The sequence below is a fragment of the Anomalospiza imberbis genome, chromosome 15, assembly GCF_031753505.1.
Source record: "Anomalospiza imberbis isolate Cuckoo-Finch-1a 21T00152 chromosome 15, ASM3175350v1, whole genome shotgun sequence".
Classification (NCBI taxonomy): domain Eukaryota; kingdom Metazoa; phylum Chordata; class Aves; order Passeriformes; family Viduidae; genus Anomalospiza; species Anomalospiza imberbis.
The window spans coordinates 2,435,325-2,451,892 of record NC_089695.1 but is presented as its reverse complement, the minus strand read 5'-3'; the positions used below and the strand labels follow the sequence as shown (position 1 = coordinate 2,451,892).

The following is a 16,568-nucleotide window of genomic DNA, read 5'->3' as shown; positions in this document are numbered from 1 at the left end:
GACATCCAGTCGTGTCATGCCCCTACAGCTGAGCAGGTGTTCTTTGGTGTCAAATGAGCCATCCTGAGGGCTGATGACTTTTGCACTGTGATGAGCAGGATCAAGTGAGTCATTTTGCTCATGTTGGCAGTCATACGTCTTTTGGACGCAGTTTTGGGTACGCCTTGCATGAGTAACCGGTGGAGGCTGAGGTCAGCTTGAAACCACTTGTTAATCCTTGGCACGAAGTTTGTTGTTACTGGTATTTCCTTCCCTTTGCAAAAGGAGAGCCAAGGGGAGCACTTGCACTGCGGGGGAATGTAATCTCTGTGCGTCATGACTTGGTGGGGGCTGAAGAGCTGGGGGTGCAGATGGGGCTGGGAGCTGGGGATCGGTGTGTCGCCTCTCACAGTGCAGCTCACAGAGCTGAAGGATGATGCTGGTTCCTCTGACAGACTGTGGTCATAGAGCAGTCCCTTCCATCTGTGCCATTCCCCATGTTTGATTCCTGAATGGTTCCGGTTTTGTTTTTATGGAAATTCTGTACTGATGTTCGCTTTGGGGTGGGGGTGGGATTGCAGACTGCCCCAGTTGCTTGCAGGGTTCTGCTGAGCTGGAATTTGGCTCTGAGCAGGGTGGTGAGTCCTCCACTGAGATGTTGTTCAAAAACCCTATTACAAGCTCTGCATGATTCGTAATATGCTGTCTCTGGGTGATGTCTGATGTCCTGACTGCAGGCTGGAAGGCGTTTGCGCATGACAGCAGCTTCTGTGCTTCTCCCCCGATGAGAATTGTGGTGCTGCTTAATTTGAAAGCTTTCAATTACAGGAATGCTTCAATCTTCAGAGGTGAGGCCAGGTAGTGGATCCAGTGGAGGTGAAGTGTGGATCTGGTGGATTTCCAAGGTCGTTGGTGCTGGTAATTAGTCCTTCCTGGGAGGCAGTGTGTAGGAGCGACTGGTTCCTCAGAGCAGAAGGAAGTGAGGTGCAGCGGAAGCTTTTCATGGGTGTGAGGCTGCGTGTGCTGCCTGCTCAGTGTGGCCAAATCACAGAAGGAGGCAGAAACCTCTCAGAATTATTTTATGCCTTTTTATTTTTTCCCCTGCTTGCGTCATTGCTCAGACTCAGCACTTCTGATTTGTGGCAGGTGAGAATGGCTGCAGCAGCTGCAGGAGCAAGTGTTCCTCTGCATTGTGAGGGCTGTGCTATGGCTGGGGACAAGGATGTCCTCTCCACCAAAGCGTACTGACAAGATGCCTTTGGGGATGAGGGCAATAAATGATTTGAGAGTGGGGGTGGAAGGAGGGCAGCAAGCCTGAGCCCCAGCCATGACTCCCCCCTACTCCCCAGTACTGCACTGGAAAGGCACTGGCAGGGAGAAATCAGCTGGGCTGGCTCTGGGCCCTGGATTTTCAGTCTTTGTGGTGACAATGGACTGTGTCAAGCCTGCAAAGGCTTTACACCTCCTTGCTTTGCAGGGCACAACCTGCCCACAAAAGTGATGCAGGGGGAAGGGTGCTGGCCCTGTCCCTAGCAGGTGGCATGTCCTGCCATGAGGGATCCTACCCTGCAGGATCTCCAGTGATCCCTGGGTTGTCTGGCTTGGTGCCTTTCCACAGAGTGAGCTCTGACCCTGTGGAATAAGGAACATCTCCTTCTCCATCCTAGACACCCCATACCCTTCCTGTCTTGTCCCACTGTCCCCATCCCAGGCCCAAACAGCAGCAGGATCCCCCGTGTAAAGCCCTTGCTCCAAGTCCTTGGTGCTCGAGCTGTGTCAAGGCACTGAGTGGTTTCTCCCAGGCTGTGTGGGCTTTGCAGGGGGCTTCTGCTGTGGCACTGCAGCCGCACCAAACCCATTCCCAGGGGTGCAGCACCCTGTATTGCCAGTGGAAAGCTCTGTCACCCAGCTGTACTGTCCGGGGCTCAGCCTGGGATGGGGACAGGGCACATTCCAGAGCCAAGGTTACTGTGACAGTTGCCTGCTGGTGGCACCGTCAGGAGCCCTGGGGGAATGAATATGTACGAGAAGGAATTGGTCTCTGTATGCTGGGGAATCCCTTGTCCAGTGTTTTTCTGCATTGTCTCTTTAAGGACGCCTTCCCCCCCCTCCTCCTGAGCCGGCAGTAGGTGGAACCCGGGCAGTCTTCTCACCATTCATAAGGTTCCTCCCGGTGTCTCTCCCTGACTGGCAGCAGGGTGGTCCCGCCTCACGGCTCTTAGAATAGGCAGGGAAGTGCTGCAGACGGGAGGGAGGACCCTGGACTGCAGCACCTTCACCGTCCCTGTTCCCGGCAGAAGGATGCTGTCCCCGTCACCGTCCCCCGTGCCGGGCGTGGGTGCCCTCAGCCTCTCTCACCTATTCCCCAGGTCCCTCTGGTGCCCAGGCGGTGGGGACAGGCAGGATCCCAGGCAGGTGCTGGGTCCCCTGTCTGCCACGCCGCTGCAGACCCCAGCCCCCAGGGTCTGTGTGCACACAAGGGAGGGTCAGGGTGGCCTTCAGTGCACCAAGGACATAAGACGGAGAGGGACTTCTTACAAAAGCACGTAGTGACAGGACAAGAGGGAATGATTTTAAACTGACAGAAGCTTTAGATTAGATAACAGGTATAAAAATTCTTCCTTGTGAGAGTGGTGAGGTGCTGGTACAGGCTGGCCAGAGAAGCTGTGGCTGCCGCATCCCTTGAAGTGTTCAGGGCTGGGCTGGATTGAGCTCTGAGCAACCTGGTCTAGTGGAAGGTGTCCCTGCCCATGACAAGAGGTCAGAATGAGATGATCTGTAAGGTCCTTTCTGACCCAGGCCGTTCTGTGACTCTGACTGCACAAGGTTTCTGCAGGGATGTGAATGGAACTAAAAGTCTGCAGCTTGCCAATATAATTTGTGACAGGGACAGCAGGAAATTACTGTGCTCCCTGGGGAGGCTAAGACCCCTGCTTCTGCCCTCAGGAGACTGACTGCAAAGCTGTACCTGCCACAGAGTATCAGTGTGTGTGTCTGCCAGGTGAGAGGCTTGGGCTTCCTTCCCAGTCTGAGATCCTGACCTGGTGTTGTGATCCTGTGGTGATCTAGTGGCCTTATTGTCTGGCTCTGTGTGTTTGCAGTGATTTGGGTACTGTGAAGACTGGCCCCTTCCGTGCCCCAGGGTGAGGAAGTGGCTTGCAGTCAGGTGTGCATTGGGACCAATTGTATTTTGGCTTTAAATGGCTCACCTGCCTTTGCTTTTGCACCTTCAGCCAGCCAGTCCCACGGTGGGCTGGCAGAGGTGGGTGTCCCCCTCCAAGTGCAAGGTCTGCTGGCCGGTGGTGTTACTGGTGGCAGTGATGCCTCACTCAGAGAGGCAATCATGGGGTGCAGGCAGCAGCCAAAGCAGTAGCTGAGGGGGAGAAGAGGGGTGAGAGAAGAGCCCCTGGCACCTCGGGGCTCTAACAAGCACCTTTTCATCGGGCATGAAAAGTCTTTTGGCCTGCGTTCATGACAGCTGCCCTTTGTCTGTGGGCATGATGTGAAGCCACCATTGTGGAGGGGGAGCACACAGGGAGGGCTTGTACCTTGCTTCCAGGCTGCCAGGACGTGCAGTTTCCCTGTGAACGCAAAGCGAGCTGTCGGAGCAAGTGAGTCAGGCTGGCAGAGGGGAGGCCGGGGGTGGCAGCCCCGCTGTTGCCGGCTCAGGCCCCTGCTTCCCGCACCTCCGGAGCCACTGCTGGCCGAGAGGGGATGGAGCTCTCGGCCAATTGGGCGCTGATCTGAAGCGAGGGGGGGAAGTCTGCTTCTCCCCCACCCCCCCCTCCCACCTCCGCGCTGGGGCTGTGATTCAGTTCCCCTCCCCCAGCCCACCCCCTCTGCTTGGAGGCTGACAGTTGGAGCCGCAGCCTGCCGGAGACCCGGAGCTGTTTTCTAAGCCGTGCAAGAGAGACCCAGGGATTTATCTGCAGTTCCTCAGTGCCTGCTGTGTCCCGGGCCGGATGCGCACGGACATGGAGAGTGCCAGCCTCCAGCGACCCGCCTGGAAATGGCAAGTACTGAGTTTGTTTTTGCTCTGCGGCTGGGGCTGGGTCTCCGGGCAGATCCACTACTCGGTGGTTGAGGAGTCAGAGTTGGGAACCGTGGTGGGGAACGTGGCCCGGGACCTGGGCTTGAAGGTGGAGGAGCTGCCGGGTCGCAGGCTGCGCCTGGGCTCAGAGGAGAGCTTGCGCTACTTCGCCGTGCGCCTGGACAGCGGCGCGCTGGTGGTGAGCCAGCGGCTGGACCGCGAGCGTCTGTGCGGAGCAGCTGCCAGCTGCGTGCTGTCGGTGCAGGTGGTGACAGAGAACCCCCTGCAGCTCTTCCGCCTGGAAGTGGAGATCCTGGATCTGAATGACAACTCCCCCAGCTTCCCCACCGCTCACCGCACCCTGCGCATCGCCGAGTCTGCCACGGTGGCTGCGCGCTTCCCCCTGGAGAGCGCGCAGGACCCCGACGTGGGTACCAATGCTGTGAGCTCCTACCGGCTGAGCCCCAACTCCCACTTCTCCCTGGATGTAAAGCAGCAGCCGGATGGCAAACTCTTCCCGGAGCTAGTACTGGAGCGTGCCCTGGACCGGGAAGAGCAGCCAGAGGTGCAGCTGGTGCTGACGGCCGTGGACGGGGGAAGCCCAGCGCGCTCGGGCACGGCGCAGATAACGGTCCAGGTCCTGGATGTCAATGACAACGCACCCACCTTTGACCACACCACATACAGGGTGAAAGTCCCAGAGAACACACCTGTGGGGGCTGTGCTCCTCCGGGTCAATGCGTCTGACCCCGATGAGGGTCCCAATGGGGAGACACAGTACTCCTTCGGGGTTCACACCTCCGACTCAGTGCGGAGGCTCTTTGCCCTCGATCCCCGCTCCGGCGAGGTCCGGGTGAGCGGGGCCCTGGACTTTGAGGAATCACGTTTCTATGAGATCTATGTGCGAGCCCATGATGGAGGGGTCCCGGAGATGGAGGGCAATTGTGTGCTGCAGGTACAAGTGGAGGATGCCAATGACAACCCCCCTGAGGTGCTGCTCACCTCCCTGTTGAATCCGGTGCCAGAAGACACCCCACCGGAGACTGTCGTGGGGCTCTTCAATGTACGGGACCGAGACTCGGGGGCCAACGGGGATGTGAGTTTGGAGATCTCCCCCGATGTGCCTTTTGCCATCAGGTCCCTTCAGAACCACTTCTCCCTGGTCACCCAGAAGAACCTGGACCGAGAGTCTACCTCACAGTACGCAGTGGAGCTGATTGCCCAGGATGGTGGTTCTCCAGCCCTCACCACCACACTCACGCTGCTCCTCAATATATCTGATGTGAATGACAACCCCCCACGCTTCTCGCAGCCCTCCTACGAAGCCTTTCTCCAGGAGAACAACCCGCCTGGCTCCCTGCTGTGCACCGTCTCTGCCTCAGATCCTGACGATGGGGATAATTCCCGGCTTGTTTACTCCATAGAGAGTGGCCAAGTGCAGGATGCCCCCATCTCTTCCCTTGTCCACATCAACCCTGACAATGGGAATCTCTACGCTCAGAGCACCTTTGACTTCGAGCTGCTGCAGGTTCTGCCAGTGTCAGTGGTCGTGAGGGACTCGGGGTCCCCCCCCCTCTATGCCAATGTTACCATCTACATCTTTGTGCTGGACCAGAATGACCATGCCCCCACCATCCTGCACCCTGCCAGTGACAGCGATGTGCCAGCACCCCAGAGGGTCCCGCTGTCTGCCCCACCGGGCTACCTGGTGGCCAAGGTGACAGCAGTGGATGCAGATGCTGGGCACAATGCCTGGCTCTCGTACCGACTGTTGCCGCAGTCCACCGACCCCTCCTTGTTCCATGTGTCGCTGTACACCGGGGAGGTGCGGACGGCGCGTGCCTTCCAGGACAGCGACATGGCAGTGCAGCAGCTCGTTGTCCTGGTGACGGACAACGGTGACCCTCCGCTCTCCACCACTGCAACCATCACTGTGGCCCTAGAGGAGGCAGCCCTGGAGGAGAACTTCAAGCCTCAGGATTTCCTGGCTGGTGCCAAGGAGAAGCCAGACCTGACCTTCTACCTGATCATCGCTCTGGCAGCCATTAGCACGGTGGCACTGGCCACTGTCACCCTCCTGGCCGCCCGGTGCCTCCGGCGCAGGGGCCGTGCCGCCGTTTCACCCTACTGCTGCTGCTGGCTCAGCGAGTCACCGTCCCGGGACTTCTGCAAGCACTCCAGCCCCAAGCTCCAGCTCAGCTCCGACGGCACGCTTAAGTACATGGAGGTCACGCTGCGACCCACCGACTCCCCGTCCCAGTGCTACAGCACCTGCTTCTCCCCCGGCTCCGAGCGGAGCGACTTCACCTTCCTGCGGCCCTGCCCAACCCCCGCCACCCTGCCAAGGGAAAGCGGGGCTTTCCTGCCCGCCGCCGGCACGCTGCGGGACCGCGGCCAGGTGAGCGGCAATGCCGGGGCGGGGTCCGGCGGTGCCGGGCGCTCCGACGGCGCGGGCCCCGCGGGGGGCGCGGAGCGGCCGCGCCGGTGCGCGGCGCGCGGCGGCGGCGCGCGGGCCGCGATTGGCGCCGGTGTTGCTGTCCTGGGGAAGGAGCGCGGCGATTGGAGCGGCGCCGCCGCGCCCGCAGCCAATGGCGGGGCGGCTGCGCGGCCGCGCTCCCCCCGCCCCGTCGAGCCGCGTCCGCCCCAAACAATGAATGGGAGCGGCGAGCGCTGAGCGCGGCCCCCGGCGCCGAGGGCATCGCTCCCCGGCCGGCCACCCGGCAAGGATGCCGAGGGCAGGGCAGGCGCGCCGGTCCCTGGGGCTGCCGCGTGTCTTCTCCTTCTGTTTGTTCTTGCACAGCTCATCTGCTCAGATCCGATACAGCATCCCGGAGGAGCTCACGCGGGGTGCCTTTGTGGGCAATATCGCCAAGGACCTGGGCACCGATGTGGCTAAACTGGCGGCAGCTAATCTGCAGGTACTGTCGGATTCGGATTCCCAGTACTTCTCTGTCAATGTGAACAGCGGTGTTATTATGGTCAGCGAGAGGATAGACCGGGAGCAGCTCTGCGGGCAGAACCCACGCTGCTTCCTCCACTTGAAACTTGCCATCGAGAACCCGGTGGAGTTTTACCGTATTGAGGTGGAGATCCTGGACATCAATGACAACCCCCCGGAGTTCCCCAGCGATGAGGTTTCCTTGCGCATCTACGAGCTGGCGTCTCTGGGTGCCCGCTTCCCCATCCAGCCAGCCCAGGACCCCGACGTGGGCACCAACACCTTGCAGACCTATCACCTGAGTGCCAATGACAACTTCAACCTCAACGTGAAGGCTCGCACTGATGGTGGGAAGTTCCCTGAGCTGGTGCTGGAGCGGGCCCTGGACCGAGAATTCAGAGCTTTCCACTACCTGGTCCTGACTGCTGAAGATGGGGGCTCTCCCCCACAGTCCAGCAAGATACGTATCACCATTCAGGTCCTGGATGCCAATGACAACCACCCGGTCTTTGACAGACCATCATACGGAGCACGCTTGGTGGAGAACTCGCCACTGGGCACCCTCGTGGTGAAGTTAAATGCCACGGATGTGGATGAAGGACCCAATGGAGACATCCGCTACTCCCTCAGTAGCCACAACTCAGCTGCCTTACGCCAGATCTTTGCCATTGATGAGCAAACTGGGGAGATTCGTGTCCAGGGCAACCTGGACTTTGAGGAGGCGACAGTGTATGAGATCGAAGTGGAGGCCAAGGACATGGGGTCGCCCACGATGGAGGAGCACTGCAGCGTGGTAGTGGAAATCACTGATGTCAATGACAACGCCCCTGAGGTCATTCTTACCTCCTTCTCGAGCACCCTGAGTGAGGATGCACTGCCGGGCACAGTGGTGGCCGTGATACACGTCAGAGACAGGGACTCTGGCGAGCAGGGCAAGGTCCTGTGTCACGTGTCTCCAGATCTTCCCTTCCAGCTGCGTAAGGACTACGAGCACCAGTACTCGCTGCTCACCAGCACCCGTTTGGACCGGGAGCATGTTGCCTACTACAATGTCACCGTCTCTGCCTCGGACCTGGGCAATCCCCCCCTCTCCCGCCACACCATCTTGCCAATCACCCTGATAGATGTCAATGACAACGCTCCCCAGTTTGAGCAAGCATCCTATGAAGTGCTGGTGGCAGAAAACAATCCAGTGGGCAGTGTGCTGGTTACAGTCTCTGCTGCCGACCCTGACTCGGAGCAGAATTCCCGCCTGTCCTACTCCATCCTGCGAGCTGGTGGGACAGATCCAGGCCTGGATCCTACTCGCTACCTCTCGATACATCCCACGAATGGGCAGGTGACTGCCAAATTCCCTTTTGACTATGAGCAAACCACCTATCTCCAGTTCCACGTGGAGGTCTCTGATGGTGGCTCCCCGGCCCTGAGGAACAGAACACTGGTTCATGTTTTTGTAGTGGACCAGAACGACAACGCCCCACGGGTGCATTTCCCCAGGGCTGGGGAGGACTCTGCTACTCAGTTCCGAATTTCCCCTTCCATCGTCCCTCCTGCCCTCATCACCAAGGTGGTGGCAATAGATGCGGACTCAGGGCGCAATGCCTGGCTATCCTACCACCTCGTGGAAGCCACAGACCTGGGGCTTTTCAGCGTGGCCCTGCGTTCCGGGGAGGTCCGGATCATGCGGGCTCTGCAGGAGACGGACGCCTCTGAGCACGAACTGCTGGTGGTGGTCCGGGATGCCGGGGAGCCCCCGCTCTCCACAGCTGTAACACTGGTGGTGCTGGTGGAGGAGAAGGGTCCAGAGGCCCTGCAGGGCTCCGAGGCTCAGGCTGCTGATGGTGGGGGCTTGCCCACTATTACGCTTTGTCTGATTGTGTCCCTGGTGCTCATCTCCACCGTCTCGCTGGTGGCACTGGCAGCGCTGGGCATTCGGTGCCTCCGGCGGGGCTCTGCACCTGCCAACCAGGGCTGCTGCGTGGAGAGCGTGAACACGCTTCAGCCTCCTCCCAGCCACATCTTTGGGCACTTGCACTATGAGCCTAAGAAAGGGGACACTGTGATGGGCGTGCAGGTGACAGCAACGGCACCCCCCGCCCCTCGTTACCGCTCCTGCTTTTCGCCTGTCTCGGATATCAGCGAGTTCATGTTTGTGAAACCCTCCGCGGATCCCACCCTGGGCAGCGAGGTGAGCTCGGGGGTGTGGTCTCCAGCCTGAACACAACCCCGGTGTTCGCGGGGCTCGGCACCGAACCGACCGGCTTTGGGGAGGGGGTGTCCGCCGGTGCCCGGTGCCAGCAGCCGGGCGGGGCGGGGCGGAGCGGGTTTCCCGCTGCCGGGAGTCCCCGGCGCCCTCCCGGCGCTGCGGGGGCGGAGTGGCGGCAGCGGGGGAAGGGGAGGGCTACGCCGTGCGTATTTTGGGGAAGGCGGTGAGATGGAGAAGGGGAGGAGGAGGGAGAGAAAAAGGAGGAGGCGGAGGAGGAGGGGGCTGTGGAGAGACGTAAAACTGTCACTCGGTCCGTCCCCTCCGCTCGCCGACTTTGTGTGTCTTTGCGTATCGAGAAGCGGTTCAGCCGGCGGGGCTGCGCTCACCCCCTCCCCCGCCTCCTCCATCCCTCCCTGTCCGGCTCCGGCGGCTCCGGCAGCGGCTTCCTCCCTGCACAACCCGCTCGGACCCCCCCGGGGCTCAGGGGTTCCGGCTGCCGGGGCCGGCTGCGGGGGCGGGGAGGAGGGGGAGGCTGCGCGGAGCCGCCGCCGCTCCTCTCCGCGCCGCTCCATTCGCACACCCGGCACGGGATGCTCGCGGGACAGAGTTTGCCATGGCAGCTCCCGCTGCTGCTCGCAGCCCTCTCCTGCCTGCCGGCTCCCAGCTGCGCCCAGCTCCACTACTCCGTACCCGAGGATCGCGAGCCGGGCTTCTCTGTGGGCGACCTGGCCAAGGACTTAGGGGTGGAGGTGCGGAGCCTGGCCGCCCGCAACCTGCGCCTGGTGAGCGAGGGTGGGCAGCGGCACTTCCAGGTGGACCTGGCGGCAGGTGTGCTACTCCTCGACAGCAGGCTGGACCGGGAGGCACTGTGTGGGCAGAGCCCCACATGCTCTCTGCACCTCCAACTCGTCATGGAGAATCCCCTCCAGCTCCACCGTGTTGAGGTGGATGTCCTCGACGTGAACGACAACGCGCCCCAGTTCCCCAAGCCAGAGGTGGTGTTGGAAATCACTGAGGTAGCCAACCCTGGGACTCGGCTGCCCTTGGAGGTAGCAGAAGACCCGGATATGGGCTCCAACTCCATCTCCACCTACGAGCTCAGCCCCAGCAAGCATTTTGCCCTGAGCATCAACGTGAGAGGAGATGGTGTTAAAATGCCCGAGATTGTACTTGAAAAAGCACTGGATAGAGAGAAAGTGCCTGTTCACCATCTAACACTGACAGCCCTGGATGGAGGGAATCCTGTGAAATCTGGCACTGCCAGGGTTACCATCCATGTTTTGGATGCAAATGACAACCCTCCTGTCTGTGACCCACCCATATCCAAGGTACTTCTGGAGGAGAATGTGCCAGTGGGCACTCTGGTCACCAAGCTGAATGTCACCGACCTGGATGAAGGTCCCAACGGGGACGTGGAATATTCTTTCAAAACCAGCAATAATGCACTCGGTAAATTCACCAAACTGTTCTCCTTAGATGCCCGTACAGGGGAGATCAGAACCAAAGCCCCGCTGGATTATGAGGAATCCAGTGCTTATGAGATTGCAGTTCGAGCCAGGGACAAGGGATCCCCAGCCATGGAAGGCCACTGTCACCTGCGAGTGGAATTAATTGATATCAACGATAACAGCCCTGAGATTGTGCTGACCTCTGTCTCCAGCCCAGTGCAGGAGGATGCAGCCCCAGGCACTGTGATCGCCCTCATTGGTGTGAAGGACAGCGATTCTGGTGACAACGGGCAGGTCCGTCTGCAGATAGCAAAAGAGCTCCCATTTAAACTAGTGTCATCTTTTAAAGAGCATTTCTCGCTGGTCACCAGTGGTCCCCTTGATCGGGAGAAGGCCAGTGGATACAACATCACAGTGAGGGCTGTGGATTCAGGGTCCCCCCAGAGGGCCACACAAAAAACCTTTTATCTCCGCATTGCTGACGTGAATGATAACGCACCGAATTTCTCCAGCCCTTTTGATACAGCTCACGTTCAGGAAAACTCCCTCCCTGGAACTTCTGTCTTTTCAGTGTCGGCTTCAGATCCTGATGAGGGTAGCAATGCCAAGCTGTCTTACTCCATCCTGGACAGTGGGATGCAGGATGCACCTATCTCAACCTACTTCCGAATAGATCAGGACAATGGCACCATCTACACTGTGCGAGCTCTGGATTATGAGCAGGACAAGGTATTCCAGGTGCCTGTGGAGGTGAAGGATGCTGGGTCTCCTGCTCTGAGTAGCACTGCTGTGGTCCATGTGTTTGTCCTGGACGAGAATGACAATGCTCCCAACATTGTCTACCCGTCTGTCCCCAAGGGCTCTGCCTTCCACCAAGCCATCCCGGCCTTGGCAGAGCCTGGCTATCTGGTAACTAAAATTGTAGCAGTTGATGCTGACAGTGGCCATAATGCCTGGCTGTCCTACCAGCTGCAGGAGTCTGCTGAGGCTTTGCCTTTCCAAGTGGAACGCCGCTCTGGAGAGATAAGGGTTGCACAGGCTCTCAGGGAGTCAGAAGATTCCCACAGGCTGGTGGTCGAAGTGAGGGACAATGGCACGCCGTCCCTCTCGGCCTCTGTGGTAATAGTCATTTCTCCAGAGGAAAACGGCATGCAGGACTTCTCCAAGTCCTTGGACCTCCCCCAGCCTTCTTCTGAGGATACCAACCTAACTCTATACCTCATCATCTCCTTGGTGTCCATCTCCCTCGTGTCCTGTGTGATGTTTGGGCTGGTGGCTGCCCGGTGTCTCAAAGCTGGCAGTGCCAGCTGGACTTTCGCGGGTTGCTGCCGGGGGACTGGCCGCAAGCCTGCCTCCCATTTCCGAGGGCAGATGAAGCCAGATGGCTTCATCAAGTACCTGGACGTGGGAGGAGCGGGCTTGACCTCCCAGGCACAGAATTACACCTCTTGTTTCTCGCCCATGTCCGAGCAGAGCGACTTCCTCTTTGTAAAGCCCTTCAGCCATTCTAGCACTGCGGAGACCGTGGCTGCCTATGAGCAGGTGACCAGCACCTTAGCGAGTCCCTGCGATGGGGTAAGAGATGGCTGTTTCTTACTGTCCTCTCTTCTGAGTGCAACAGTTTGTCATATCCAGGCCACTTGGCTGTTCTCTGTCTGTCCTTCCTTCTAAGACAGTGGCCTCAGGGAACATGTGTCACTGTCATCTCCTGGGAGGTGGCAGGGGAAAGTTTTGGCTCAGCTTGGTGGAGGTGGGGAAGGGGGCTGAGCCGCGTTCTAGAGTCAAAGATTCTGTGTTTGTAGCAGTGGAGAGCTTCCCCTTGGCCCCGCTCGTACTTGTTTCTATTTAAAGTGATTCTTAGCGTGGTCAGGAACAGGTTTTCTGGGGGTTTAACTTCTTGGTTCTGTTTAACCCATTTTTCCTGCCTGGCACATGAGCTGTGGTGCGGAGGAGGCTATCTGAAAGGAAAGTCTGCCTGTGTTTCTTTTGCTCAGTTTTAGAGGTGTGTTGTAGAAATTTCTCATTTCTCAAACCCCAAGTGTTACTAATTACTGACTGTGCCTTGGCAAGGGATCATTTTCCAGCTTGGTCATGTTGAGTGAGGAGCTAAATTCAGTATTCAGCACTAAAATACTGAAATGTCAGGAGTGACATTATTTACAAAGATCCTGGTGACCTTATGTGCTCTTGGGCTTGCAGAGGCTGAGGAGCGGCAAGCTTTGAAAACTTGAGCTGTTTGTACTCAGATGCCTAAATATAGACGTAGGTGACTGTGTTTAGCTGGAGCTTTTATAATTTTGGGATATAAAAAGTAAAGCAATTTTGTGTCACAAATGCCTGCCCTAAATTTGAAAATGGTAATTACAACAGGAATTCAAAATATGGAAGGGCTATTCAAAATACTGGGAAGGGCTTATCTGGTGTCGTATTGTGTGTCAGTGTGTGCAAAAATGCATATCTGAAATCTGGAGAGCAAGTCTTTAAACAGCTTCATTTGCATGCAGCATGGGGACCAGTGGGGCATCTATTTTAGGGGAGTAATTTATTCTAATATCTTCTTTCATGAGTATCATCAAAGCTGCAGAGAAATTAGTGAGAGCACATCTACTAAATAAAAATCTAGGTCAGCTCTACTCGTCTTCACTTTTCCTTAGTAATTGCATGTACAAGCAGAATAATCCTATAAAACTGATGTTCCACTATGTAGGGACTATGAACTGCTCGTTCCTAAAATAGCTGAGGGAAGCATTGTCCTTTCCAGGTAGTATGTCATCAGTCTGGAGTTCATTAGGATGATCATGATTTTCGGAAGTGTGTGTGTTTTCCTGACAGAAACAGTTGTGCTATTTAGTGCTTTCCACAAAGGCATGATTCAAACAGGAATATACAAGCTTGCTCCATGTCCTTCCTTATTTACAAAATATTCATTGTCTGGTTGTAAAATAACACGAGCAGAGAGTGATATGGGGGCTTATTAATGAGGTTACAAAGTGTGCTGCTGTGTCTGAAGGTTATTGTGTCTCCTAAACAAATAATGCTTTTTCCTCTTGCTGTCGGAAGTTTATTCATTTTTCTGCGGACAGAAAAATATTGTAGTGCTCCAAGGCCACAACAGCTAGGAAAAGTCATTCAAATACCATGCATAAAAACAAGATCTCAGGCAGGCCTTTTTAAGGACAGAAGAAGGAGTGATTAGGAAGGTCTGTTACCATTTTACCTTAGAGTATTAAGAGCATCTTTCTGAGTATCAATTAAGTCTGCCACCCCCTCACACCCCCCTTCCTCCTCCAAGCTCATTACTGTGGTACCACTGCTCCTGCTGAATTCATGCCCTTATCAGTTTATTTCATGCTTCATTTCTTTCACAGCCTGGTTTCCTGAGCTGCTTTGGAAGATTATTCTCTGAACAGTTTTTGTCATGCTTTTTGGTATTCATGCTGCTTCAGAAATACTCAAGAAAGGGGGAGGGGGAGCTTTCTCTTTGTTCTAATTGATTTGCTTCATTTGGACAGAACATGCTGATATTCCAGACTGAAATAATCCAGGATCAGTTCGCTTTCATTTTCAAAGGCAAGAATGGAGGTACTAAAACTCTTCTTTTTCTTTGCAGCAAGCTCAGCCTAACACAGATTGGCGCTTCTCTCAGACCCAGAGACCTGGAACAAGTGGGTAAGTGGATCTTTCTTCATTTATCTGTGGGATTAAGTTTTCTTTTCTTGGTGTGCCACTTTCAGTGCTGCAAAGTCCATGAGTGGCAGCTCTGAGAGCGGGTGTCCCTGTCACTGATGGAGTCAGAAATAGGGCTGCTCCTGTGTCAGCTGTGTTTGGTGGGGGTGTGACACCTGCTCTTGGCAGTGGTGTGTCTGGGTTTGGTGTCTGCACCTCAGGACCTGGAAGGAATTCCAGGTGAAGTTGGGAGATAGAGGACTGGACAATGGGTTTCACAGAGAAAGGCCTCTTTGCTAAAGCAGATTCTGAGCATGTAAATTCCTTCCCGAGTCAAAAATCTTAATTCCTCTTCCTTCATGGAGGCCACTGGAAATCACTCCCTTGGAGTTTCCCATGGAACCTTGAGCTCTGTGCTCACCTCAGGATGGGTCAGATGAAGGGAACCACAGAGCTTCACCTGGTCCCACCTCCCTGCTCAGCAGGGTCATCCCAGAGCTCACAGCACAGGATTGTGTCCAGACGGTTCTGGAATATCCCCAGTGAGGGAGATTCCACCACCTCTCTGTGGGGTGTGTGTGAGGTCAGAAGAGAAGCCCCAGCAGCAGAGCAGAGACCTCCCAAGTGAGTACCCTGCTCCTGACTGGGGCTCTCTTGCCTCTGGCCCACCAAGGTTTGCTTGTCTTGGTCCACAGCGAGAGACCACGGGCAACAAAATGTTGTTCTTTGCCTCTCCCATCTTCTGTCCTGGTTCATGGACAGGGATCCCCTTCAGAGGGTGAACTCCCTTGAAAGAGAGAGCTTTAACTGAATTCCACCTTTCTTTGTGAATACCCCAACCAGAGGTTACTGTGTATGGGGAGACTGGCTCCAGGATAATTTATATGTGAAAAGATTATATCTTTTGGGGCATACCAGAGGGTTGTACTCTCTGAAAAATCAGGAGTAAATCTGGGTGATGTGCTTCCTCATCTTGCTGGCTCAGGCCCTGTATCTCTGTCTTTGTCACTCCTGGTGGCCACTTGGGCAGCTCCTGTGGAGTTTAAAATGGTGACATGGGAGTAGTGGATGCTGGATTTTGGTGTCAGAGCTTGCAATTAAACATCTGCAGCAGCTGTTTGTGCCTGACTCTTTCCCTGGGTCTGGCTCAATAATTAATCTTATCAGAAAATGAAGAGATTGCTATAGCCAACTTGTTGAAGTGATTAAACTTTGCTATTCCAGCTGATAAAGCTAAAATGGAGTGAGGGTTTGATGTAATTAGATAAAGTGTTCATAGTAGAAGCTGGCCTTGGACTTTAAAACAAAGCTATAGCTGGAATAGTTTTCTCAGAGGTCTGTTAAGCTCCCCATCACTGACAACATTTTAATCAAGGAAAATCTTTCTAAGCATTTCCGCTCTAGTTCAAATGACAATTAACAAAGCCCTGTTAATGAAGAAGTACACCACAGCTGCTGTAATTGTTTTGCTGTGAGAAGGCAGTAAATGAGCCCCGTCAGAGCAGGCTCTGCTGCTCCCTCTTCTAGCATCATGCTGGGGCTCTTCAGGGCACAGAGCTGATGCAGCCCAGAGCCCCTCAGCTCAGTGACAGGGACTTTCCTCAGGTCATGGGACAGTGACACTCAGCCCGGCTCCCAGCCCCTGCCTGGATCTCTTCACAAGCTCCATCCCCTTCCCAGTGCCTAAGAGACAGCAGCAACTGTGGCGTGGGAAGAGAGGGGGAAAGAGGAAAGGCAGCCTCAGAGTGTGTGTGGGGAGCTGAGCGAGTGTGACATGTTACTTCTGGTGCATGAGCCACGATGTCACTGCTGAGGATCTGTGACCTGCGTGCCCAGGGCAGCCTCTGGAACAGCTGCTCTTCAATCACAGAATGCTTTGGGTTGGAAGGGACCTTCAAGCTCGTCTTTTTCCACCCCCTGCCATGGGTAGGGACACCTTCCTCTGGACCAGGTTGCTCTGAGCCCCATGGTGTGACAGGGGTGTCCCACAGCATGGGCTGAACCCTGACTTTGGAAAGAGATTTTGCTGAAGCACAGGCTGCTGTTGAAATAACTGGAAAAAAAATCAGTGGATTTTAATTCCTGCTGTTTTTCCCCACTTGCCTGTGTCCACATTTGCAACAAAACTGCTCTTGCAGACTTTTTTCCCTCCTGTTTCTTTTATCCTGTTTTAAATTAAATGAAGGGGGATGTTTTTAATCCAAACCTGTGTGACACTATTAAAGGATGGAAATAGAAAGTGCTCTCATATGTTCAGTGCCCAGCCCTGACATCTCCCTGGTGATCAAACAGGCAGATCCT

The 16,568-nt window shown here is 55.9% G+C and overlaps 1 protein-coding gene across 19 annotated transcripts in view; it reads left to right on the top strand.

The window, feature by feature from the left end:
• LOC137482874 (protocadherin gamma-A4-like) overlaps positions 1-16,568 on the top strand; it is a 160,641-nt gene that overhangs the window by 125,575 nt on the left and 18,498 nt on the right. For 15 of the 19 annotated variants that reach the window (XM_068205485.1, XM_068205482.1, XM_068205476.1 and 12 more), the window contains exon 2: positions 14,212-14,270. In XM_068205485.1, coding sequence (XP_068061586.1) covers positions 14,212-14,270 — 59 coding nt within the window. The other 4 variants (XM_068205493.1, XM_068205491.1, XM_068205488.1 and 1 more) reach the window with 4 other exon arrangements.